Source organism: Vicugna pacos, chromosome 4 (assembly GCF_048564905.1).
Source record: "Vicugna pacos chromosome 4, VicPac4, whole genome shotgun sequence".
In the NCBI taxonomy this organism is placed as follows: domain Eukaryota; kingdom Metazoa; phylum Chordata; class Mammalia; order Artiodactyla; family Camelidae; genus Vicugna; species Vicugna pacos.
In genome coordinates this window covers 59,009,982-59,036,994 of record NC_132990.1, presented here as the reverse complement: position 1 = coordinate 59,036,994, position 27,013 = coordinate 59,009,982, and the positions used below count along the sequence as shown (strand labels likewise).

The window sequence follows — 27,013 nt, the reverse complement described above, 5'->3', positions numbered from 1 at the left end:
ATGTCATTATTTAAAAACATTTAAATGATGCCTAAATGACCATTTACTGAGAAGCACGAAGCTGAAAGTAGTGAGGTTTATAGGTGGCAAAACCAGATACTATTTCTAGATAGCAGAGTAGTTTTATTCAAAAACAGCTGCTTTGGTGAACCTGAGATTCAGAGATCTTTTCCCTCAGCTCTTCAAAGCCAAGCCATAGGTGGAATCATCTTATAAAGTAGAATTTAGCTCATTATGTTTCCCTTAAAAAAATTTTTTTTTGTTTACACATTAATGTTAAGGTGACATACTTTGTGCTCATTAAAAATCTAATTAGTTGGGAAAAATTAACTTTGAAAATTAAAAAAATACTGTTTTTCCCCTTTCTAACCGGAATGATTTCAAGCCAAGGAATTAAAAATAATAATCATTAGTTTTAGCACTAAGAAAGCTATTTAGGGCAAATTTAGTTGGTTCTGTAATCAAATTCTCTCAAGACCACCTTATTTATCCCTCATCTATTTTCCACAGAAATTAAACAATATAGTATATCTTATCGTATGTTTTTAAACTATGTTCTATGGAACATGGATAATTTTGTGAATTATTTGCAACAATGCTATGAGCATCTGGGCAAAAACCTTAAAGTTAAGATATCTCTGTTTTAAAATAAATTAAATGTTACAACTTTGTCTCATTACTATATTATTGTTTTACTAAATTCCTTCCCTTTGGCTTTATCACACCTGTGGCTGTTTGCTTTTGGGAGAATGCTAAGAATTTAAAGAACTGTTCATTGTGTTCTAGATTAAAAACTATTCCTTCGATGGTCTGGAATCTCCAGAAGTCTAAGAAACAATGCTTTAAGAAGCTCAGCTATGTGCCACTCGGTCAGCATTTGTTGGATGCTTCAGAGTAGTTAAAGTTGAGAAGACAGGTCTTTCTTAATCTTTTAAACCTTTTTTACATTTTAAAGTTCACTTTGTGGGGTCAGATCAACCTATAGGGTGACAGGGCGGGAAATATTCTTTTTCCCAGGGGAACAGAGAGAAAAGAGTCCAGCTCTAAGGCTGTGTAGTCAACGGGGCAGGTGAGACGAAGAGTTAATTCAGGTACAGCACCGTCTACAAGGAAGCGGAAACATCCCAGCAACCACTGCAGGTCAGAAGGACTGTTTTAGAAATATGGTCACTGCAGAGAGACTCCCCCAAATGACCCCTTCGTTGAAAACAGATCATGATCAGAAAAGATCCGTGAAAAAGAAAACGATATAAAAATTTACACTTTTTTTTTTGAGAGACTAGAAGCAAGGCTCATGGGTTCGCCTAAGTTAGGAGCTCGCTACTGATGCTCAAAACAATGCTTTTTTTCACATCCTTCGGAAGTTAAAAATGGTGCTTCTTATAGAAAGGGTCCAGCAGTGAAGTCACAGAAAGAGAGACAGCTGCTGATGGGCAGGTTACGGAATCATCCCTACAATTCAGCTGTGACAAGCACTGGGTTTTCTTTTTACACCCACTTCAATTCAGTTTTAACAGAAGGAAAGCCATCGATGCACAATACTGTGACCTGGAAGCTTATGTAAGGCAGTAAAAAGCATCCCCCTAGACTGGACAGACTAAGTAAGGTCCACTTTTGGCTACACTAGCAACCGGCTAGAGCCCAGAGCATTTTGCCACCTACGATATAAAAGCAAAGATCCACAGCAAGGGAGGCAAGTGAGAAATCAGCGACGTGGTGATGTGTGACTACATTACAGCGACACACGACAAAAATGAACCCCCCGGTGCCCACGGGTTCAATTCCAGGCAAGTGAATTAAGGCTACTAGATCACTGGCTGATACGAAGTCCATTCCAATCGCGCAGTAAGGAACCGATTCCCTCTTGAAGACACAAGGAAAGGTTGAGAGGAAAAGCAAGTTCTTGGAAAGAATGAAGCACACACATGCATGTTGTCTCTGAGCTGAGGAAACTGGAGAAAAACGAAAGGGGGGAAAAAATAAGAGGGATCAAAGCAATCCAACTGCAAGGCAAGGCAGGTGTTTGCTTCCAGTTCACAGTATCGCCCGCAGTTAGTGGTACAGTGAGGTCTATGGAAGTGGTGGAGAGCACAGAGGCTGCCCGGAAGAAAGGGGAAGAAAGAAGTGGTCACATGACAACACAGCATTGACAGCGCTTTTTCTTTTGGGTACCTGGGGCTGGCTCCGTGGCCAGGCTCTCTTCCTTCCCTTCTGGGGATGAGGGCTCTGTGGTGTCTGAGATGGGCCTCCCGGACACCAGCTCGGCTGCGTTCCCATCAATGGTGGACACGTCTGTCACGGTCTTCTCCCTCAGCGACTTCTCATCGTCTTCGTCAATGAGGACCAATTCAGCCTTGATGGTTTCATCACAGCCTAGCACCTTTTTAGTCTCCTCTTCATCCTCGATATTCTGGTAGCCCATGAAAATCATGGTGACTGGCTGATCCAAGTTTGCCTCCGGCCCTTCAGTGCTGGGGGCTGGAGCCCGCTGCCCGGGATTCCCGGAAGAGTGATCCTTCCTAGACTTATGGACCATTTCTAATTTGGCTTCTTTGCAGAGCATGTGTTCCTTAGGGTGGCTGAGGCTCCCATCTGCAATCCCAGTCCTTTCTGACACGTGCCCTCCTCTTAAGCTTGATTGTCCAGCCTTCTGAATAAGCTCTTCTACATCCTTTGAGCTTAATTTGTGCACTCCGTTTTCTACTATGGTGCCTCCTGAGTGCACCTCATACACTACTTTGGTACCATCATCAAAGACTTTGACTCCTCTCTGATGGACCCCCTCTGGGCCAATGGTGGATGTAGAGAGAATCTTGGTCTCTCCTGTTTGTTTGTCTTTCTCCACATTAATTTCCATGGCGTACACAGCTTGAACGAAAACAAGAGAAAGGAAGTGCATGTTACAACAAAAAAAGCCAGTGAATGGTTAATTGCCAAACAGACCGAAAAAAAGAAAAAAAAAAAGGTGTTGGGCCCTTTCTAGCCTAACTGCAAAGCATCTTGAGTGTTAGAGTGAGTGCACTGTGGACAGAGGTGGTTACATATGTATTTTAACACAGCAGCTAAATGCACTGGGAAGACGGATGAACAGAGTTACCATATCTCCATGGCACTCACACTCCTAAGGAAGATGAGCTAAAATAAGGCCACAAGCAACTGTTGAAATCCAGTGTAACAATTACAGGGAAGCTGGCGACATGCAAGTTTACCTGGATGGAGAGATTACCCTACGCTTATAGACAATTTTAAAGCTCTTGGTTAAGAAGTGATCTAGTTCCAAACTCCTTTTTTTTTTTAAGCTCTTTTACCAAGAGTTCTACTATTCTTTGACATTTTCCTTTCCTATTAATGGAGGTTATGCAAAGGGTTTTGCGGATGGCACGTGGTTATCTTTCACTGTACTTCATATAAAAGAGGATATTTGCAAAAATGGAAAAGCTATGAAAGTAGCCAGATGATATGCTCGGTGAGCGTCAGTCATTCAGCTTGGTTTCCACACCAAGAACTAGAAGAGCAGAACAGAGGTAGTGTCATCCCACTGACCCTGGAATCGGAGGCCAGTGCTCACAGAAGGCCCCTTCCTTCCTCCGTGCACACACTGCCAAGCCCTCGTGATTCTGCCCCACACTGTCAGTCCCATCTGCCACCTTCCTCCTGTTCCACGGCCACTACTCAATCTGAGACACTCCTTCCTCTTTCCTAGATTATCGCGAGAGCTTTCCACCCGGTCTTCCCGCTCCAGTCTCGGCCTCTCTGACTCACCCACCTCCTGCTGCCATTCTGAGCCTCCCGAGGAGCAGCTCGTTCCTGTCCTATAGGCTCATGTGACTCACCATACTTTCAAATCTATTACCTCTGAGGCACACGTTCTAGATGGAAAGAAACTGGGCCTTAGACCCAAGGAGCCAACTGTCCCTGGGCACCCTTTGCCTGAATGACCCACAGATGCTTCAGCCTCTGCAGCTTCAAAACGGAACCCATCTCCTCTCAAAACTCCCCGCCTGGCCCTGGTGTGAAGTAACACCTGGACCACAACGCAGTCTCTTGAGCGAGACACCGCAGAATCATCCCTGATTTGGCCTTGTATTCCTAATGACCCATCATCAAACAGTTGCTGAGACTGATTCTATTTCAGTTTCATTCCCTCGCCACTCCATCCTCACCACTGCCTTGGAGCAGGCCCTCTTCTGCTTTCTGCACAATAGCCCACGTCTGATTTCATCTGCCGCTGCTGTCTTCATCACCTGGCAGCTGAGGTTTGCTTTTGCATGGCCAGAGGAGCAAAGAATGATTTTTACATTAAAAAAAATTGTTAAAAAAAAGAAGGAAGGAAGGAAAGAAAGAACTTAGGAAAGAGAAAAGGAAAGAAAGAATTTAAGAAAAAGGAAAGGGGTGGGGGGAAGAATATGCAACAGAGACCATATGTGGCCCACAAAGTCTAAAATATTTATGATCTGGCCATTAATAGAAAAAGTCAGCCGACTCCTGCTGGCCTAGGCTCCGTCCTGCCTGGAGAGTTACTGAACTCACAAACTCCTCTGGGTCCTGCATCTGCATAGGGTAAACACCAAACCGCCATCTCTTGGCATCTGTCCGCAACCTTCCTTTCTTGTCTTGCCTTGCAACCCCTCTCACTCCACATACACTCAGGCCACAACAAAGGACACTCAACATCCTTCCAGTGCCTGCTGTCCCTCTGCCTAGACGGCCTTTTGTCCCTTCTCCACTGGCTGACCCCCAGAGTCCTGTGTCACATCTGTGCTCATCATTGCCGTTGAGTCCCTACCTCTTTTTAAGCAACTACAAGTTCCCCAACTGTGTCAAGAAGATCCAAACTATCTTTTCAATCACACGTTTCACTGCTCCCTCTCCCTCCAGCACAGCCAAAGAACACCCCCCCACATCCAAACATTTCCTGCTTTTGCTAAGATTCCTGTCTCCTGAAATGTCCTTCCTTCGTGCAGGACTCCCCATCAGCGCCCCGGTCAACTGCCCCCTCTTCCACGATTCCTTTGCTCTTCCCATCTCTATGTCATCCCTCTCTTCTCAAGGCTCTCTCTGAACGCTTCTTCTAAACCTCTCTGAAGGCACTTAACACTTTCCACTCAGTAATAAAATTACGTGTGGGAATGTTTTATTAGCTCCGTAAATTTTGAACACTAGTTTTTTGCCTGGCATCTTTTTATGACTCCCCTTCCCCACCAGCACCTACCTGAAGAGCCTTTTGTACAGAAAGTATTTGATACATATACCTGTGAAACAAATGCTACTAACTGAAAAGTCTAATTTGTTGTTTTAATCTAGTCACAAATACTTTATATAATATGACACCAAGGAAAAGGTACACATGGTGATTAATGCTTGAACTGGTTTGAAAAAATAGCAATGGTGTTATTCTATCTTCTTGCATAAGAAGATACAAGTTGACCACGGCTATATTTAACTAAAAAGATTTTGAAGCAAAATCCAATGCTTTATTTTCATCGTGTCCATTTTGAAAGTTTCACTTGTTTAGCACAAAGATCTTGAGTTTCCTTAAGTGACACAAAGGAAGGCCAAACCATCTCTGTCACAGAGGCACCTGGGCTCACACAGTGACGGTGATATCAAAAGAAATACCTGTCTCAATTATTTCCTGATTTTCCACAAACTGTGTCATCAAAGAAAGAGAATAAACATTTAAAATTTTGCATGGGCTCCAAAAAGCCTGTTCTTTAAATATTACATTTCTATTAAAAAGCATAGCTTTGGGTTAAAATACTATGTTCTATCACTATTAATACACTTATGGGACCTATTTATAAATAAGGAAGGTAATAATGATTGTCAGTTGTAGGTACAATACCCCAAGCATCCAGTAATATGCAAACCAAATGATGCATTGACCTGCAATCAGTACACAGTATGGAATAAAATATTTCTATTTTTATACCCATATGTGATAGGGTACAAATCATGAACATGGGGATCTTTAGAGCTGTCCCTTTCTCTCTGATCCACCAATGAGAATGCTGTCATTGCTGGTCCAATTTTCCCTTCTCCACCATATTAATCCCCAACCTCATCTGGTCTTTGCCTGTCCCTAGAATCAGAGACTGGACCAAAAGGAGGGACAGTAAGGAGAAGTTCTTTGCTAGAACGGTTAAGCAGATTCATACAATAAAGAACTGGGAAAGGGGGGTTTTGGTGGAAGAGACGGTCAAAGTTGGGTGGGAGGTGGACAGGGAGGGGGCATTCTGTGGTGGTGGGTGATGCTTTGGGGAGTTACCTGTAGAGGAAAGAAGACGGAATGTGAGACGTGGTGGTGACAGGAATTGGATCCCTTTTAATATTCTTCAGGAAAAATGGGTAAAGAATAGAGTTTCTTTTTAGGGGGTTTTCTTTAGTGTGTTTCTGTGATTTTAAGTTGTGTTTTGTCAAATGTGACATGGCTCTGGGACTGGACCACAAGTGACATGGATTCTTGAGGGTTATAGATATATATTTATATTTACACTATGTACTTATACACTGTTCTTTCAATATTTCTAGAATATGACAGCAGATTTGTAATAAAATCAATCTGGATATGTTATGTCATAAAATACAACTTTCGTATGTTTTTTCCCCAGATAAGACATAGAGCTTCAAAGGAACCACACGGTCTTAGTAGGTTTCTTCAGGTTTGGTCTCACACCCCTTGTCTGTCTTCACGCTCTTCGCTAGTAAGGGGTACTTAGGCAAACACTGTGAGCAGCTCTGGCTTAACACAAACGCAGTATTGAGACTTCATGGATACACATATGAGAATGTTATTAGACATTCAGAAAAGTGTGAACGTGTATCTTACATGCGTTGTCTCCAAATAAGCATTTCAATTTTGTTCCAGTTCTCAGCCAGTAATATTTCAAATGTGAACTAGGGTGGCTATGAGCCAGTAGGAAAATAAGACTTCCATCGGAAATTCAGCATTTCATTTTTGATGCACACACACAATTTTAAAAACTCTCCTGCTCTTTACTGCTGCCAAGTAGTGTACCAGACCCCTTACTTACATCATGTCCCCATGTTTAACCACAAAGAACACTCTCCAATCTGCCCTTTTCTCCCCTCAAGCTTCCCCACACCACAGGTGCACTATGATGAGGGTTGTAAGGGCTTGATGCTTGTGCTCATCTTCTTGAAAAAAAATGAGGAGGGGGTACCACTCAGGGGAGGAAGCTTCCTGGGAAGAGATTCTGAAAGATGCCCATGGACATAAAGAAAAAGACTTAAAGAAAAGCTTTCTAACATTGCCTGGAGGAAAGACCTGGAGACAGAGGGAAACAAAGAAGCCAGTCCAGTGGAAGTTCCAATGATGGGATGACTGAAGTCTGGACATACGTTTTTATAAAATGATCCATTTAATTATTGATTTCCAAACATTATACACTGGTGACAATGAGACTCGAGTGTACAAAAGTGTATTTGCTGGTCCTTCCAATAATCCAGTGAGAGGGCAGAATAATATCTCCATTTTGTTACTGAAGAATAAGAACCAAAATGGCTTAGTTTCTGCAAAGGGATACAAATGGATGACGGCACTGGTGCTTTGACTCTGGGCTCTGTGTTTCGTTTTCTTGGTACTTCTCCGCCACGTCTCTCTCATCAATAGAAGAGCCACCTTCAAGAAGCCAAGACACACTCACAGGGGTCAATAATCCCAGTTTCTAGGTCCTGAAAAGACCCAGGTGTGGGCTGGAGCTGGAGGCCCCCAGGGAAGGTACCTGTGCACCACAGGGCCCAGAGAGGTGGGTCTGAGGAGCAGAGAATGCTCATTCCTCGTCAGACCCATCACTCTGGCTCTTTGTGCTCCCTTGTCCCCTGTCACCTTCACATTTGGCAAAGAGAGAGCAGCTGTAAGGAGCCTAGGGAAGGGGGAACCAGAGCACCTGGCACCAGTAAGGGGAGGGGGCACCAGCTGGCACAATTCCATTTCACAATCAAGCCAAGAGCACACACGACAGGACTTTGTGCTCTGTGAGGACGGAACATTCCATCAGTGCTAAATTCCCTGATCCACTCTTCACCCAGCTCCGTTTCTTTGACTCACTGTGATCAGAGGGCGGAGGAACAAGGCTAGGGGTCCACATGTAAAGTATAAAAAGACGCATCCCACTGTCATCTCATCAGTCAGTAAGACGGGAGATGCCCGCAGGAGAGAGAAATACACTGATTCTGAATTCTTATCCGGGTCACATCCTAATTTGGGGCCTCATTTTCCCATTTGTACAATGAAGGGTATCTAGCTTTTTTTTTTTTTTGTTAATTGAAGTACAGTTGATTTACAATGTTCGGTTAATTTCAGGTATACAGCAATTCAGTTATACCCATACATAGAGGGTATCGAGCTTTGATATTTCACGGTTCGTAAGTCAGGGGTATGTCAAGAACAATAAGAAGGCAGCAGACAGCCAGACCAGGACCACCACCCAGCCGTGAGATCATTCCAATCTAATGAGCATCAGGTAGCTGCTGCTGCTCCTGGAATATGGATGAGAAGCAACACATATGCTTGGCTTATGGAATGAACCGACGTAAGTGCAGTCCGATCCCTTTGAGCCCATGATGGTAGATATACAGGTATGTTCACACCTTCGCTTGAGGTTGGAAATACACCATTGGCATTGTGATGCAAATAACAATGAAAATGAGGACATTCATTTAGTGTGGAGCCACCCCTCTCATCCCAGAGGGCAATCTCTAACTTCAGAAACCAGTAATCAAACATTTCTTTGAATCAACTGTTTTCACCTTGATATTAACACAAATGGGTCAGCGAGGGCGTGATGTTGATGGACAACACAGGCCAGAGCCAGTGTCTCATGTCAATTTTGCTTCAGTCTTTTTGGTCAAGAAGGACAGTTTTAGCCTGAAAAGTGCCGGAAAGAATATTGCTAAGCGGTAACTGAAACTGTGATGAGGAGAGAAGATTGGGACATAATAAGGCACCCAGGGGTACAAAGGCTCTCAGCGCTCTGGCACCTGGGCCCCAGTTCCCACTTGGACGAATCTGTCTCAAGGATGTGATATACCAGGAAAGGTGCTAGAGACAGATATTCAAATTCTGCTTTTCAAAAACGAGAAGGAAGGAATTCTGTAAACCACACAGAAGTAGCTTGACATCGTGGCGGGCTAACTTCTAGAGTTAATTTTCAAAGAGCAGAGACTGCCCAGAGCCAGCACGGGTTCATCAGACAGAGGCTGGGCCCACTGAGCTCATTCCCCTTTGTCCTCAAGACCTCTAGACAGATGAGGTCAAGGCCAGAGATACAGTATATCTGGATCATCACAAAGTCCCTTGTGTCCTGTGGACACGGCAGAAACCTGTGCCTTGGGGGTTAGGACAACTGGCAGAGCTTGTCACTGGTTGAATGGCCATGCCCCCAGGGGCTGAATTAGGACTCCCAAGGGCCAGGAGATTCCCTGATGGTGAGCCGTCGGCCCCTGACTCTGGTTCCAACTGTGCCATGTTTTTATCAGTGAAATGATGACAAGTAATGCAGGTTGGCTTTTTAGATCTGAGATGACACTAAATGGAGAGGAAAAATGAGGGTTCGTGGTGCCACAGTCATGAGCTGTAAAAACCCTGACAACAAAGAAGAGAGTTTTCTCCTTTCTAAACTTTAAACCCTTTATTTAAATGAAATCAGATGCAGAAGTACAATATGGAAACACCAGTGCTACAGAGTTGCCAAGCCTGAAACAGCAGAGAACACTCGGGCCCTGACTACCGCGTCCCCTGCCCTCATTCTCCTCCCCACCTCCCGGAGGCTCCTCAGTGACCTCGGGGGACCCCAACATTCACGAGGGTTGATTTTTTTTTGCACTTTTTTGTGGGGGGAGGGGAGGAGGTAATTAGGTTTGTTTGGTTTATTATTTCTTAATGGAGGTGCTGGGGATGGAACCCAGGACCTTGTGCATGCTAAGCACATGCTCTACCACTGAGCTATACCCTCTCCCCAGTACTATCTTACAAGAAGAAATTTAACAGCCATATTGAGTCTACAAAGGGCAGACAGGTGCACAGCTCATCCTTATTTGCGCCTCTCGAGATTAAGAAATGAAGGATGCTGGAGGTTCTTTTGCGTGTGAGCAGGGGAAGTGGTGTGTGCACAGTTGTGGGGAGCAGACTCCTTGCTGCCCCTGAAATGATTCTGGAGTGGTGACTCCACTGGATAATGGAAAAGAGGCTGAGCAGTGGCACAGGTCACAGACCTCTGAGGCTGTACCTTAGAGGCTGAAGCTGAGAAGCCGTGATGGCAGGGAAGTGAGTCACAGGGTCCGTGGCACCAAGCTCTGCCCTGGGAGGTGGGGTGATGGGCTCAGCCCAGGGCGCACTGGGGGCCTCGGAGCCTTGCACTTCAGGAATGTGCAAGACAAAGAGGGGAGGGTTCAGAGGGGAGGGACAGGCATGGTGGACGGTGTCCACACAACCTCATCATCTGATGACCAGCTGAAGAGACGGAGGCAGTGAGCCTCACGGGGACAGAAAGGGAGGAGCCAGGAAAGACAGCACGTGATAGTCAATTTCAAATACTTAAAGGGGCTCCAGTGGGCAGGATAAGGACCCATGGGTGGAAGACGAAGGCAGCAGACAAATGGTAGCTCCATTGGAGGGAGAACTTTGCAGCCATCAGAATCTATTACAGACAGAATGAGCCACCTGGAGGGAGCCTGGGCTTCAGCCTCAGAGGGGTGTGACTGTGGTTTGAGCACCTATTTTCAGGGCTCCTATCTCCCAGCTTCCATGTTTGAAAAAGGGACTCAGAGAGATGCCTCCTGATTCTGAAGAGCAATGATTCTAAATCAATTTGCATTTCTGCCGAGTCCAAAACCTCTCAAACTCCAGACAAGAGCATCTGTGGTCATACTAAGTGATAACAAGTGACATTTATTACAGTGGCCCTAAGGTTGTGCCAATTTCCAAAAGGATGTGCATAAAGTGTGATAGATTATACATAGAAGAGAGAATTCCAGGTGTGCTATCCGGGCTCTGTGTAGTCACTATGACAGCCATAACCGATCATGCATCTGGATGCTCTATTTCAAAAACAGCCTGGATGGAGCAGTTACCCACATCAAATGCAGTTCCTTCTATGAATTTGTTTCTGTATATTTCCACAGTAGAAACATTTATGCAAGTGAGTTCTTAACTAATAAACAAAAGTACACGTAAACTTATTTTTTAGAGGATCTGGATCACATGATACTTCTTAAAAAATGCGTCTGCTATCTGGATCACTGTGTTTTCACAGGACCTTCAAACATGAAGGATGCAGGGTCAGGAGAGTATGTATATTCCTACAGGCACAGCACTGCGCTCCTAGTAACATATCACTCTTGAACTTTACATTCCTTGACTACCAGTACTGCTCAAATCCTATTTATATCTCTTAAACATCTGTCCCCACACACCAGCCCTACCCCCTCCACGCCAGTCCATTAGCTGGGTGGTGCATCATGTCTTGTGAGGAGCAGAAACAAGGAGAGGGGCTGGAGAACTGTTTACCCCACAGCTACTGGGAACTCCCAACACTCTGCGAGTGAGCAGGAAGCTGTGTGACTTTTGAATGGCCATGATCCTGAGTAGATCTCAGAAGTGCATCTTGGAGCATTTAAAAGAGTCCGCAGCATAAGTCACTCCCAGTGGTGCCTTTGCAGCATGACTGCAGGCTGCCAAGTTCTGGTTTATCCACCCTTTAACTATCCAGGGATGCGTGTACCCAGCTCGGGTTTGATCAGACACAATGTACAGCCCCACCCAACTCGAGAATCCTGCGATTCTGTCTATAAAAGTAATACGCTGAGATGTTTCCAGAGACACCCAGTAGATACTTCAGTTTCGCCACTGCGCATGACAATCACATCAATCATTCCGTGCCCTTTTCTCTTCCTTTTACATTAAAATAAGGAGAGATTATTTGCTTCATAAAATATTCAGATCGGCCTACGTTATGTAGGCCGGATTCCCCTCTGGCTTAACTGTGGTTTGTGCTTTGTCTTACAAAAGGTATCATTGTGTGACTTATTTTAAACATAAATTTACCTAGATGATGTAATGCATAATCTGAGGTTCATTCATCTGAATTCATTCAATTTCACCTACATTGTCACTAACTGTACAACCTTGAGTTCATTTTTCCATTTAGCCCCTGCCCTCGGTGCATTTCTCTGCAGAGCAGAAAGGCCAGGACAGAGACAGATTGTTCACGTCTGCCTGGTTCTGATTTCTGAGGCACGTTCACGCTGAACAGAGCAAAGCGTAGCTCTCTGTACGCTTTACACTCATAAATAGATTATTTTCTAAAATCCACAATTGTGAGAAACATATGTTCTTTAAGTTGCTGCTTTCATTCCCCAATATATCACAGCAGCTAAGAAATAACTCCAGAAATGGGAAGACTGGGGAATGTAGATGTTCATAATATACAGACAGCTTGACTCCCAGAGGATTCCGGTAACACACTCATATGCTTTGAAAATACTTTCCACCCAGCTTCCCATCATAGCCCATTTGATCTTGTACGATTCCAGCATAGAAAATAAAACTCCCTGGAGGCAGGGTACAGACTAACCTTCAGATTCAGGACAGAGAGAAAGACCACAAACACGAGAGACAGATTCCTCTGAAGTTGGAGGGAAAACGCTCCATGACATTCTCAACACTCCCTCCCATTCGGTCCTTGGTGACCCATCAGGGCTCAGCGCCTGCCTCGCGTGGCCACAGCAAAATTCCGTCTGAACCTGCGCTGAGGGCAGGGTGCCCCTGTGTAAGGATATCTGGGCATCCCTCGTTAATAAAGCTCAGAGAAATGCAAGCCCCAGTGCTCAGTCCTGGCATCAACACCAGTAGCTCCCCAGGACTTACCAGCGGCTCGGCTGGTCCCGTCCTGCCCAGGTGACGGTTCTGCCGTTCGTGAAGAGAGGATTGGCAGGTCGGGGAGCTGGGAGGAAATGTAATTTACTGCATCTGGTAGCAGAGAACAGGGAATACAATTAGGCACAGTGTCAGGAGGCCCAGTGGGTTCACTGCCGAGACAGCAGCTTGTCTGCCCTACATAATGGACCACAGAGGCGGCCACTGCACGAGAGGATCAGGGCAAACAAAGACAAGCGTTTGCCCAGCGACTGATATTCAGTAGAGTAGCTGAGGTAGGAGGGATCCTGGCCAGAGAGCTCAAGCCCCAGGACAGTTCTATGCATTAAAAGACTCATCAGAAAGCTCTAGACTCTAAGAGTACAATGCGTTGGGGGTGGGGGGGATGGATGAGTGAGAGCCATTATCAACTTGGTGCGATTGACCACATACGGGACCTCAAACTGGAAATGTGTCTTAAACAGAGCTGGAAAATTGATTCGGGGCTCTTTCCTTGAACTGGAAACAGATTCATTTTTTTTTTTAAATGTAACTGATTCATTCAGAAGACTAATTTTATACGCATTAAAAAAAAAAGATTCCAGAACTTATTCAATCATTTCAGGACTTCTGGCTAGAAAACCCTGAGATTCCAAATAACAACATCCAGTGAACCCACTAGAAGCTCACCTGCAGGAAACGTGACTACACAAAAGAGGGAGGCCAGCTCTGCTTGGGAAAATACCTTGGAAGCCCACTTACGGAGGTGGGACCCTAGAGGGTGAGGACGTTACAGGGCATGCTGAAGTGTCAGTGGACAGGAGGAAACCACTGGGGTGAAACAAGGAGAAGAATCTGTGTGCCCTCCAGAGAGAAGTGGGAAACTGAAGGAACGTTCTAGAAAGCTGGGTTGTAGGTGACATGATTCCTTCCCCGTGTCACGACCACATTCCAGAATCCTGGAATGTCAATCACTCATCAATGATCACCTCTAACTGCTTACCACATGTTTCCACTGAATATCCCCCAGTTGCCTAACTCAACACATCCAAAATGGAACTCTCACTTCCTCCTCCTGCTGCTTCTCCGAATCTCAGCTCACTGGCACCATGACCCACTCAGGATCCTGGGCAGTGCCCTTAACTGCCCCTCCTGGTGTCCAGTCAGTCCTCAGCCTCCACCTCCCTTCACTCATCTGTCCCGCCCTCTGTATCCCCACTGATACTGTCTTAGTTCTAGCAGGTTTCTTGTTCTTTTTTTTTTTTTTTTAATTTCATGCTGGAGAGGACCACAGACAGACACTAGATTCGGATTAGGATTAGCTCAGTTCTACAGCGACTAGACCACTGCTGACTCATGCGTGTGTCTGAACAATCCAGCAAGTACTGATACTGGACCATGATGTTCTTAGGGCAAAGAACACACCCAGTGGGAGACGATGGAGTGGAATTTCTCTAAGAGAATGGATTGGTCTATATCACCTCTCTGGGGAGATGGAACAGAAGTCAGGAGGAGGCAGGCAGGCTCTGGTTGGAGTGAGGCTCGGGTTACTGTCTCTCTCCTGGGGCCTCATGTGTACTAGAGCCTGGGCCCTGGGTCAGGCAGACATGGCTGAAGGCCCTTCACTGCCAGGAAGCCGGGCCTCTGAGATGATGGTGGGCTGGGAAATGGCCAGGAAGAAGCCTGTGGGGACCCTCTGAAGATGGGCCTGGATTTGAGCCAGGGCCTCTGAGTGTGGTCACGTGTCCAAGTTCGCCCATCACTCTCCACGTTGAACTGCCCGGCCGTGAGTCCTGAAGTTAAGTGGCCGACTCGACTCTCTCTGTGGGGAGCTGTGGGAAGGGTCTGGGCCCTCAACCAGCCCAGGCAGGACCAGAGGAGCAAAAGCGGAGGGTAAGCAGGTAATGACGGGGTAGCGGGTAGGGACAGATTCCTAACAGTGCCCATGGGAAGGCGGGAGCGGCGGTACGGGACTAGCGAGACAGTTTAGGGAATAAGAGATGACCAGGGCAGGTGTGCAGAACTTCTGAGTTTCCCCGAGGGTTTCCAGAACTCTGTGGAATGGCAGTCGTGGCAAATCTGACTTTCTGACCTCAAATGAGATGGACGCCCAAGCCATTAAGACTAGGTAGGACTTTGTGGCCTGGTCATATGTGTCCGGTACATTCTATGCTACATAAAGAATTTCTAGGGCGTATCTGCAGACTGAAAATTTAAGCCGCTAGAAACAAAAGCCACTTGCAGGCAGGGAATTCTGCATCTGAAAGAGCATGTGATTTCTAGAGCTTACATCTCAGCCTCCCCCAGGAGGCAGCTCCCTGCCAGATGTCAGTGGTGATGGAGCACCTTTGCCCAGTGTTCACTGGATACAGGCTTGAGGACGATAGCAATTAGAGGGTGAGGGCTCTGTGACTTCTGCTAAGGGATAAGGGGATGGTGAGGAGTGAGGCATGAGGAAGAGGACAGGGCACCCCTCAGTGCATCATTAAGTAGTAAACCCAAGGTTATACAGCCAGGAGGGGTCCGACAGACCAACACAAAAGGAGTAAGAAACAGGGCCTCCAAAGCTCCCATGGGGAGAATTTCTTCATGTGGCCTCAGTCCGTAAACCGGCCTCTTCCTGCCAAAGTCAGGGTGTCTATCTCTTTCTCCCCACCATCAGGGAAGGCAGAAAACAGTCGCTTACAGAGCAGAAATGTAAGGTGAGTGCTTCTCATTAGTTCCGGCACCGCTACACACATCTTTACTGTAGGAGGAAGATAAACTGCCAAAGCTAGAGAAACAAAATTGACGCAGACTCTCCTGAAATCGTGACTGCTGGGCAACTGAAGACACACGGAGATGTCCCAACAATTGTATGAAGGTTTTGATGTGGGGAAGGTTCCAGGCCACCCCCGACCTGGATGGGATGGAAACCTAAGACTGCCAGTTGCAAACACCAAGGACTGAGATGGGCCCAGGATAGAGATTTTCAGTTCTGGCCAAGAGTTTCACGCCAGCTCCTCGGTGAGTCAAGAAGAGAGGTAGCACTAGGTATGTGCGACAGGAAATTCACAGTTACACAAAACACTGCGCCTTTTCAGGGCAGTAAAAACAACCCACCCAACTGATGCCGACTCCACCACAGAGCGAGTGTGTATGTGGGGCAGGGAGGCAGCGAAGGGCAGGGTCAGAATGCATGTGGCTAAGAAATTCAACTCAAGTCTGGAACGTGTTGCTCTTGCTTTTGCCAAGCCTACCTTATAATCGAAAACCACTGGTGACCCAGCAGTACAGGACCTTTTTTCCTCTGATAAGCACAGGGTACCTGAAGTGGGGTCACCACACGTGCACACACTAGCAGCCCATTCCTTGGCAACTCGTTAAAGTGGGGATGCTTTTACTGATGATCTGCAGTGTTTTGTGCAGTTATATTATTTCAGTTGGACCTGGATTCTGTAATCATCATGGCTCAGAAGTTGGGTATTGTTCCTAAGGCATTATGATTCTGTAAGAGTTTTTGTGTTAGTTCTTAGCAACAACAACTGATTGACTCTAAGAGGGTCTTGGCGACTTTAAAATCAAAGAAGGAGAAAATAATCAGACACACCAAAGTCCCTGAACTGGATGTGCTTCATGAGGAGTTTTTAACCCTCGGGCCACAGGGTGACCTAAACACTGACCACATTCTTGGAAGGACGTCCTTTCCACGCTGCCACCCCCAACACTCCAAAACAGGCAAGGCCACCTCCCGGGTCCATGCTCCACCTGCGAAGCATAGGACAAGTGTCCTAATTTGGCTACACCCAGGAAAGGTTCTAGGACTGTTGAAAGTCCTCCTGGAACCCCTGTTGGCTCAACCCTGACTTGGTTCTGAGCATATGTGCTGGGAGCATGAGTTTAACATCTTCCCAAAGATCACCCAGGGAGCCAAAATCCAGATCCCCTGTCTGGGGGTGAACCCAAACAAACTACAGTTTTATTCGTTTGTTTGTTTGTTTCTTACTTTTGTTGCTTGCTGAAGTTAGAATTATCCTCAGTGCAAGGATCTTTGCTAATCCAGAAAAATCCATTCTCCATCTCTGCATTTTAAAAACTTTAAACATGTATTTCCAAAAGACACTGATGCCAGTGCTTACTCTGGCTCCTGACTATCTTCCTCGTTTAGAGGTTGACTTTATAAGAAGCAGGTGAACAGATGTACTGGATCCTTCTGACAAGTCCTGACATTTTCCCGCAGGTCTAGCTGAGGGCCAGAGGGAAAGTGGGATGGAGAGGTTTTCATGAGTTTGTGGCTAAAGCTAGAGGAGCAGGGTGAAGGATGAGAAGCCCAGAATCCCTGGTTTATCCCACGGCCCCAGCCAAGGAGAGTGAAGGGCAGGGGCAAGGAAGGGAAGGGGGAGCGGGAGGAAGGCCCCCTCCTGCCAGGAAGGAGTCAGGAAGCTGGGGCCCTGCTCCCACCCTCGGTGTGCTCCCGGCCTACCGTCCCCGACAGGGATGGAAATTCAGCCCTGCCCTGTTTCCCTAGAAGGCTGGAGAAACTGCAGTTTTCTGACTCAAAGGCAAACCAGAGGCCTTAGGAAGGTTTCCTCAACACCAGATGAGGGGCTGATGATGTGTCTTGTGACCGGGAGACCTAACCACCAGTACACCTGTCAGGGCCCCGGTCCTGATGCTGGGCACTCTTGGCGGAGCACATTTCAAGAAAGGTCCAAGCAGTGAACCTTGGGGACCAAATGGGAAGGAGAAGATCCAGGCTTGGTGTGTAAGACTAGAAGCAGTGAGTCAAGAAACCATGGTTGAAGGGGACAGGCAGAGGAGACTGGGGGCGTGGACCTCCTCGGTGCCTGCAAACAGCTCTCCCTGATGCCCGTACACACACATCACGTCTCCTGGTGAGCCTGTGTGTGTGAAACCCACTAAGCTGCCAGATGAAAACCTTCAGGTACAGATGGGGAGAGAGCACGTACACTTACCTCCATCCGTACTGGACAAGCTCTGTGGAAACAAAAGCAGGGCAGACCGTTACTACACACGTGGGGAGAGGACCCCTCACTCATTTAACCCGTCTTTCTGCCCCAGAACTTGACTGTGCTGGGCAAACCCAATGCTCTGTTTCCTTCTGGGAAATTTGCTTGGGATCCTGAAATTTAGGGGTAAGGTTTACCCTCCCCACCCTACGTTGAATTTCTCCCAGGAGAGATTTATTTCAATTATCCAGCAAATATCCTTGGTTGTGTTGGAGAAGAGCTGTCAGAAAATCCCATTATAAAAGGAATATGTTTAGACTGTTTTCCCTCTACCGCTGCTGGGCACCTGAGGAAACGGAGTTATAAAATGGAGGGAGGGTCCTGAGCTACTCAGGGCCTGCTGGGTTCTCTCTTTGCTGCACAGCACCATCTGTTTTCGTATACAGACATGCCTCACTTTATTGTGCTTTATTGCATTTTTAATAGACTGAAGGTTTCTGACAACCCTGAGTCAGGCAGGTCTGTTAGCACCATTGTTCCAACAGCATTATTTTAAAATGAAGGTGTGTACATGGTTTTTGTTAAGACACAATGCAATTGCACACGGAACAGACTACAGTATAGTGTAAACACAACTTTTATATGCACCGGGAAACCAAAAAATTTGTGTGGCTCGCTTTATTGTGGAATTTGCTTAATTTTGGTGGTCTGGAACTGAACCCACAGTATCTCCGGGGTCAGCCTGTACAGCAAATTTTCACATATTGACATTTTGTTTTTGGAATGCATGTCCATTTGGTATGATTCTGTCTCTGGCCTTTTTATAAAGGAAAGACTCAAAGCCAGAGGGAGCCTGTTCAATCTGCTTCGTAAGAACTGGTTTTAGAAATCTGGAATCTAACGGGAGATGACTTTTCAGGCATCAGACAGAGAAAGGGTTTGGATAGCAGGGAGATGGGGTTAATTTCATGACTCTTCTCCGGGCTTCCGGGCAGGCCAGGGGGTCCCACACCTGAAGACGGGCCACTCTCAGCTTCAGAGATGACACCAGTCCTCATCCATCTGCCCTTCGTTTCAGAACGCATGGCTCAGACTTGTCATCCACACCAACTACTGCTAGTGCTCACTTCCCCGTGGATATAATTTAGAGAAATCATACTGGTTTTCTTCACCTTTTGAAAGTCCTTGAAGGATTTCTCTGCCTCCTTCAGTTTCTCTAGGATGATTTGCTCCTTGGCAGATATCTGGGACTCTTCACTTTCTAGTGCTTGTATTTCCTGCTCCAGCCTGGAAGACATACAAACAGAGGACAGGTTACTTTGTTGTCCTGCCATCCCTGGGCCAGAGTGCAGCTCCTTCCTGCTGGGCGACTTCCTGGCGGTCTCTGCTTCCCATTACGCTGTGGTATCCCGCCACGGTTTTATTTTACAGAGCATCCTGTGTTTTCAGCTTTGCTGACCCTGGTCAAAGGAAAACAACCCAGAGGTGCTGCCACGAGTTCATTGCCACCACTTTGCAATATACTTTGGTCCCTCCCCTTCAGTTCTCCTCAGGTGCACATTCTTGATTTGGAGGTAGAGATTTTCACACAGCATAGGACATAATACCCTTGGGAGCCTGCTGTCACCTTCCTCAGTGGCCTGACCTCTACGGCCAAGAAAAGAGGAGATGGAAGGGACTGATACGACTGCCCCCATGTGCCTGGAACTTCTCTCAGTTTTCACAACCATCCTACGTATTTTCCAAAAAGGAAATTTCAGCACAGCCAGGAGACCCTGGGACTATTTCAGAACAGCCGCTACAGTGATGATTAGGGGGAAGCCTGGCAGCTACACCCGTTCAGTGAAAGGATAGTAATAACTACTTAACTTTTATTGAGCACTAAATCTGTGTCAAGAACTGAGCTAAGAATTCCCACATGGATTATTGTATTTAACCTTCCCAGGGACCCTACGAGTCTATGACCCTATGAGTAGGGAATCCTCATTTTACAGATGAGATCATTAAGTCTTGGCCAGGTTAAGGAACGAGTTTACCGCTGCAGAGCCGTGAAGTGAGGATTCAAGGCAGGAAGTGTAATTCTAGACCCTGCTCCTAACCACTGTGCTAAACTCTTGCCACGTGGGCTCTATGGGACTTCACCGCCTTGTTACACGCTGCGTGTGCTGGCATACTAGGGTGGTGCTGTAACGCAGCGATGCCTTTGGGGGTCTGCAGGGACGGGTGTTCCCCTGCCTACAGGACTCCAGGCTATTATGCCTCCAAACCATTTGGTCTGAATGTGTTCATCCACCCTTCCTGAGCATCAGAAAAATGACCTCTGGACGGATGAGACTTTGCAGTGATTACTCTGGGTTATGAAGACAGACTCTGCGTATAACTGCACCCCCTGCAAATGAACACAGCTTCAGGTGTACTTATCATCTCATTCACAGTAAAAGTGGACGTCCTTACAATGACTAAGATGGTCCGACAGTATCTAACCCCCAGTCCTTATGCAGCCTCCACTCTTGCCAATGGGCCCGCTTCACTTTGCTGTAGTCAAACAGAGCTACTCCTTGGTTGCCCTTTTGTGCCCAACAATTTTCCCTCCTCCAAGAAACCCATCTCCAAACTCTAACCATTCTTGAATTCTTAGCTCAGATACCACCCACCCCATGAGGCTTTCATAGATTCACCACCAAGAAATAATGAAGCCAGTGGTCTTTTCAAGTCTCAAGTCCACTATATGTTAGAACGATGGTTCCCAACCTAGGTGCTTTTGTCTCCCAGGGGATATCTGGCGATGTCTGGAGATGCTGTGGTTGTCCATTACTAAGGATAGCGGGGTTGGTGCTACTGGCATCTCATGGGTAACAGTCAGGGATGCTGATAAAATTCTACAAAGCACAGGACAGCCCCCCACAACACAGAATGATGTGGCTCCCAAACCCAACGGTGCTCAGGTTTAATAACTCTCAACCCTGTGTTGGAGTACACATAAATTACTAATTTCCCCTACTCAAGTATAAATTCATGAAGGGGAGGGCACAAACGCTCAATACAAGTAGGTTGAATGAATGAAGAAATGAACCAAGTTGCAAAAAGACATAGCTCAGCCCAGCTGAGCCCTTCAGGATTTCTGAACCCCGGGGAGAATTCTTCAGCAAGCTCTGACCTGAGAGGCTGTGTGTGGGCTGGGATGCGAAGAGAATCTAGAGGAGAGGGCTGAGCAACACCCATGTGTAAGCAACGAGATAGGAAGCTCCTTGGCTGTTCCAAAGGTTGAGCAAGTCTGTTACACACGTCTGTGTAAGTTATTTTGGGAGCAATCAAGGAAAGGGATGTGAGCATGGAATAGGGACAACTCAAATGACCCATAAATGGAACTAATTCAGTGGGTAGGGTGGCTCCAGGCGAGAGGTCTCCTGGAGAGACCGGATGACAGTACTGGCCGGGTGAGTTCTGGGCAGATTTCATTTGAATCTCAAAAAACCAAGGACCTCAGCAGATATTTAGGATGTGGGTAGATTCTATCATCCTCAAACATATTCCCTTCCTTCCCCCTTCACTTTTGTGGGAAGGCAAACAGGTTACGTCCATGACCCACTGATGTTGGTCTTGGGCACACAACTGGCTTTGGCCTCGTGGTGGGTGGGATGTACTTCCCGGCCCCTTGACTTCGGGTGCAGCCATGTGACCTGCCTGAGCCAATGTGACGTTAGCAGACGTGCCACGAGCAGAGGCTTGGAATGTGTTTGCCCAGTTGGGCTCATCCTCTTGCGCCCCTGCCAACACCAAGAGAAGAGCTTCTCTGGGCAGCGGCTGTCCCTTCAGCCTGCGCCCTGGAAGGAACACATGGGGAGTAGACAGGACCCCAACCCTGAGTCGGAAGCCATGCCCAGTCAGACCAGCACCTTAAATTAGAGCCACTCGGCTGAGCCCAGCCGAGGTCAGCCAACACCCAGCCTACTCCTCACAGAAGTGTGAGCGAGAACAAGTGATTTTTGTGTTAAACCACTGAGTTTGAGAGCAGTTTGTCCTAGAGCACTATTGTGGCCATAGCTAACTAGAGAAATCTATATTATACATGTGAGTATTACATATATTATATTCTAGTGATATACAATAACATACATATTACACGTATATAAATATATGTATAGATGTATGTGTATATATCTCAATAATACCTGAAGCTAGAAGATTAGGAAGACCGTGAGCTACCCTCTCTCTGTTTCCCCGAATCCTCAGAGAAGTCTGGGGCGGATACAGGTACCCCTTCATTAGGTTTAAGATCGAGAAAACAGGAAAATATCAGCGGTAGTTGCCTCTGGGGAATGGGTCACCGGGGAATTTTAATTTTCTTCTTTATAATTTTCAACATTTTCCCAACTAAAAAAATTTGCATTCCTGATCTAACCAGAATAAAAACAATAAAAAGTGCCTCCGTCCGCCTAGTGTTGAGGCCGCCTTTCACAGGCTGTGGCACCAGAAGGGAGCCCAGGGGCTCAGCTTCTCCTGCTTCGAGGGAGGGGTTAAGCGGGTGAACGTCAATGTCACTTTACATTCAATTCAACCAACGTTTATGGAGCTTGTTTTGCCTGTACTCAGAGCCTGGTGCTACAGGAGATTCTGGAATAAAACTGGGTTAAAAAATAGCTGACATAAAAAAAAATAAGGCGACTCTAAGTAACTCACTTCTCCCGTGGAAGCAGCCCCAAGTGGTTAAGAATTCTCTGTGACCTGATGCCCACTTGCTGGCCCGAATGTCTTCACTGCGGGCCCCAGGGCCCTATGGGTTTCAGGGCTCTTGGCTATTATAGTTCAAGTGCTAAAGATCTGGGTCATGATACTGCGTAACTGAGAAGGAACGGAGAGAAAGAAAGGGAAAAAAAAAAAAAAGCAACAAAACTAGACTTCCATGATAACAACAGAGTTTCATCCAGAAGGAATGAACGTGGGAAACTGACAGCTTATGTAAGTCAGATCTAAGTAGCAGATTTCTCTACAAAGGCGCATGTGGGTACTGGATGGTCCAGGCCACCATCTCTCCACAGAAAACCCGAGTCCCAGGGCTGAGGGGCTTCCCAAGAAATAGAGTGTCATGGGGTTAATAACAGTCATCCCAGCCGGACTAGAAATGCCAATGTTTTGCAGTTTCATGACCGAAATCTAATGCAGTCTTTCTTGGAGGAGCCAAGGAGATATTGCCAAGCTAAAAATAAAGAACAGGCAGGAAGTGTAATTTACACTCAAGGTTAACCGAGGCTCTTCAGGCTGAGACAGGTGTGCATAACAGCCTCTGACCAGCGTGCTCAGTTTCTTCTGAGCAAGGAGCAGACTGTAATGGACAGTAAGGAAAGGTGACACACGGCAGCTGAGCAGGTTCAATTTACTGGAGATGAGGTTGTGATCCTGGCCAAATGGTCTTATAAAATCTACCTAACCCCAAAAGACCTCCGTCACAGGAAAATACAAAGGACCTATGACACTATGAAGTGCGTCGATCATTCTTGTATTTCGAAATCCATTTGTACATCCATCCGTCCAACTTAATGCAAGCACACCTTTTTTCTCTCAGGCACTGCGATGAGCATCAGGAACAGAGAGCTAAGTCGGCTCCTGGTCAGGCAATGGGAACAGCCAAGCAAACACAAAAATTATAATATGACCCAAAAAGGGCTGGAGGAAAGGATGACACGTTGGAGACGTGTCAGTGCCACCAGGGAATGTGGTGGGACTTCAAGTTGCCTGCCCAGTATCTCTTCTCCCCTTCTTCTGTGCTAACAGAATCCTTCTTTTGTTGGAGATCCGTGGCAATGTGCCCAGCTGAAAATTTACACATCCCTGCTTCCTTTGTGTAAAAGGGTGGCCACGGTACAGTTCTGGCCAATGAGATGTATGGAAAAACCGTTGGGTGGGGCTTCTGGGAAAGCTCCTTACAAGGAAGAGAAGGGTTCACCTCAGTGGCACGTGCCCCTTCTTCCTGCCTGGTACGGGGACCTGGTGCGAGAGAGATGTATTCGCTTCTAACCGCTGCTGTGACAATGACCACAAATTCAGGGGCTTTACAACAATATAAACTCGTTTATATTACATGTCTACGGTCAGAAGTCCGACACAGGTCATCAGGCTACAATCAAGGTGACAGAGTTGTGTTCCCTTCTGGAGACTTTAGGGGAGAATCACTTCCTTGCTTTCTCCAGCTTCCAGAGGCCACCCACCCTTATGACCCCCTCCTCCATTGAAAAAGTCAGCAATGCTGCATCTCCCTCTGACTCTTTTCTTCTGCTCCCTCCTCCACCTTTAGGGATCCTTATGATTAGATTGGGCCAAACCAGATAATCCAGGGTAATCTCCCTACTTTAAAATCAGGTATTTGGAGACGTTAGTTCCATCAGCAACTTTGATTCTCCTTTGCCATGTAACCTAATACACTCACAGGTTCTGGGAATTAGGATGTAGGGGTCCTCACTCTGCCTACAGTAAGGGATTTGATGCTATCGGCAGAATCGTCACCTTGGGTCTGCAGGGGCAAGAGTCTACTGAGGATGGCTGAGGGTAAAGAAAGAGAGAAATGGCCCAGGTTTAGACAGCATCATGGTATGGCTATGCCAGCTCTGGACAGTTTGCTCTGGATTTCTTGTGAGTTTAAGCCACTGTTGTGATCACGGCTGAATGCAATTTTCAAGTGCTTACTATGTGCTTAGCATGATTTTAAATGTTTTACATGAATTATGATACTTAATCTTCACAATATCCTGTGAAGTAGGAATTCTTCCACTCCCACTACATAGGAACTGAGATTCACAAAACCTACTGCCTTCCAGGGTCACATAACGCAGGGCCAGGATTTGGACCCTGGTTCTCGAGAACCAGTACTAGAGAACCCACACTCTTTGCCACTACTTTCTACTACCTCCCTAGGACCACTTTCTCCTTTTCCCTCATTTCCTCCAGAATGCACACTGCAACACAACGTATTTTTCATGCTCACAGAACTACAGAAGGTCAAGCTGGAAGTGGAAGCCCTTTCATCTAATTGATATTCGGAAACATGAAGCCTCTGAACTGGACTCCACCCAGCAGTTACCTTACTTCTGCTTGAAATCCTCTGCACATGGGGAACTCATCACCTCCCAAGGCAGCCCCTCCCTCTTTGAACAGTGCTGACCATCAGAACGCCAGCTTCCAGATTTAGGCAAAGTTCATTTGCCCACAGCTCTCACTCATGGTCTGAATTCCAGCCCTTGGAAGTGCAGAGGTCAAGTGTAGCAAACACCGTGACTCATAGGGGTTCCACTTGGGAAACGGGAGCACCCAGGGCAAATGGGACTGACTACTCAGTGGGGAGCCCAGGGGATGTGCACTGGGGCCCAGAAGTGGGGTGGTGGGTGGTGGGGAGGGCAGAAGGGGAAAGAGTGGAGTGACCAAGGACGAACGGGGACTTCTGGGCTTCCTCATGGAGCCAACTCAGCACCAACTAAAAGCGGAGGCAAGAGGAGCAGTAAAGAGACGTTCACAGAATCCTGGGGACCTTGAAGGATATTTCTGAAGGAGTTCTGAGCAAGACCAGCCTATTCGTGACAATGGCCCCTTTACAACTTTCCTCACTACCGAGGGACGTGGGCCCGGGTCACACCCAGAAACCGGGAACAGGCCAACCACTGCCGCTCAATCGACGTGCCTTAGCGTCTCAGGAACTTCTCCCAGAAGGAAAAGGAGATGCTGACAGACTGGCCAGAGGCACTGAACTCGGACCTGCTCTTGTCCCTAGAAGTGCAGTTTCATAGCTCAGCAGTCAAGGGCGGTGCCCGTCTGACCAACCCGCAAACAAGAACCTCAGGGAGGACGTTAGCTCCTCAGAGGAGACGAAAGCCGCCCGCCCGCCTCTTCACGTGTCCAGCACCAGGCAGAACGCAGAAAGAAGGCGCTGCTCACTGTTCACCGATCCCCATCCTCCTCTTCCCTCATAGCAACGTAACCCCTCCTGTTAAGCAGGGTACTGGGCATACAGACCAATGTCCACGGTCCTCAGCATCTTTTGTAGCCACATGGAGTATACTCTGGCCAAACGGATGTAAGTCGAAGTGTTGTAGGAGAGCTTCTAGAATCTTCTTTAGCCCTTCCTTCTCTCAGCCCTTCCTTCATCCTGCTGCCTAAAATACACAGGCGTGCAGGTGAAGCTCTAACGGCCCCCTTAGACTGAGGACAAAGATGGGACAAGCAGAAGCTGGAGGAAGGCTGGGTCCCTGAGGACTTCACAGCACACAGCCACCAGACAGCTCTTGACTGCCTACCTGTGGATTTTTCCTGGAGGAGGAAACAAACGTCTTGTTTAAGCCACGGCTACTGTGGGTCTCCGTTACTTGCATCCACATTTAATCTGAAGTAATGCTAGACGTTTACCGCCTACTGTTGAATTTTGAAGTATGCTGAGGCTGTGGGGCACAGCTAAGCACAGCCTACAACCTCATTAACTCAGCGGCAAAAGAAGAAAAAAAAAAGAATGATTACAAGGTTTGCAATTCACTCCTGCTAATCAACCTTTATAAAGTAAGGCTCGGCTGGACCCGCTTCAGCCCACCCCAGCCCAAATCCCTGCCCCCTCCAAAGTCTCAGCAGGGAAGGTCCTACCCTTGCACAATGGTAATCATCCACGCCTTAGCATCTCTGGTGTGTTGGGACAGCGATGTTTCTGTCAGTCTGATGCTCACAGCTTTGCCTGCCGAATCACATCAGGAAAAGTGAAGACTGGGCTATCCGTATACTTTGAAGACCCTCCCAGCCTTGCAAGGCAGTGAGCTAGTCTCCCTTGCACAGAAGACTTAATGACTCAGAGCTCACCCATGACACTGGAGTTCTGGTTACAGGGTGGGAGCAGAAGACATGTTATCTGTGGTCCAGAAGTGAGGGTGGTGACAGACACTAAGGCGGTGAGCATGATTAATTTTGCCTGCCCAGGATCCAAGTTCCTTTCCTTTGGGAAGCAACATCCAGCTCCTCCACTGCAGATCTTCCACAGTCTCTCTGGGGCTCCTTGTTGGATTTGGTGAAACTATTGATCGGAGGGCCCCACGTTCCTGGCCAAAGAGCGAGAATATAAAGAACCTAGGTCCACTGGACCCTTGGCCAGCCATCTGCATCTTGAAAGGAATGGCCCAAGGATGGAGAATCATTGGGCGTGAATCATTCTTACTGCAGG

At 47.0% G+C, this 27,013-nt stretch overlaps 1 protein-coding gene across 5 annotated transcripts in view; it reads right to left on the bottom strand.

The window, feature by feature from the left end:
• PALM2AKAP2 (PALM2 and AKAP2 fusion) overlaps positions 1–27,013 on the bottom strand; it is a 418,898-nt gene that overhangs the window by 179,647 nt on the left and 212,238 nt on the right. For 2 of the 5 annotated variants that reach the window (XM_072959888.1, XM_072959891.1), the window contains exons 5-8: positions 18,999–19,113; positions 17,833–17,854; positions 12,890–12,991; positions 2,173–2,868 (exon numbers count right to left, since the gene is read on the bottom strand). In XM_072959888.1, the coding sequence (XP_072815989.1) occupies positions 2,173–2,868; positions 12,890–12,991; positions 17,833–17,854; positions 18,999–19,113 (935 nt within the window). The remainder of the gene's footprint in view (positions 1–2,172; positions 2,869–12,889; positions 12,992–17,832; positions 17,855–18,998; positions 19,114–27,013) is intronic. The other 3 variants (XM_031677399.2, XM_072959889.1, XM_072959892.1) reach the window with 3 other exon arrangements.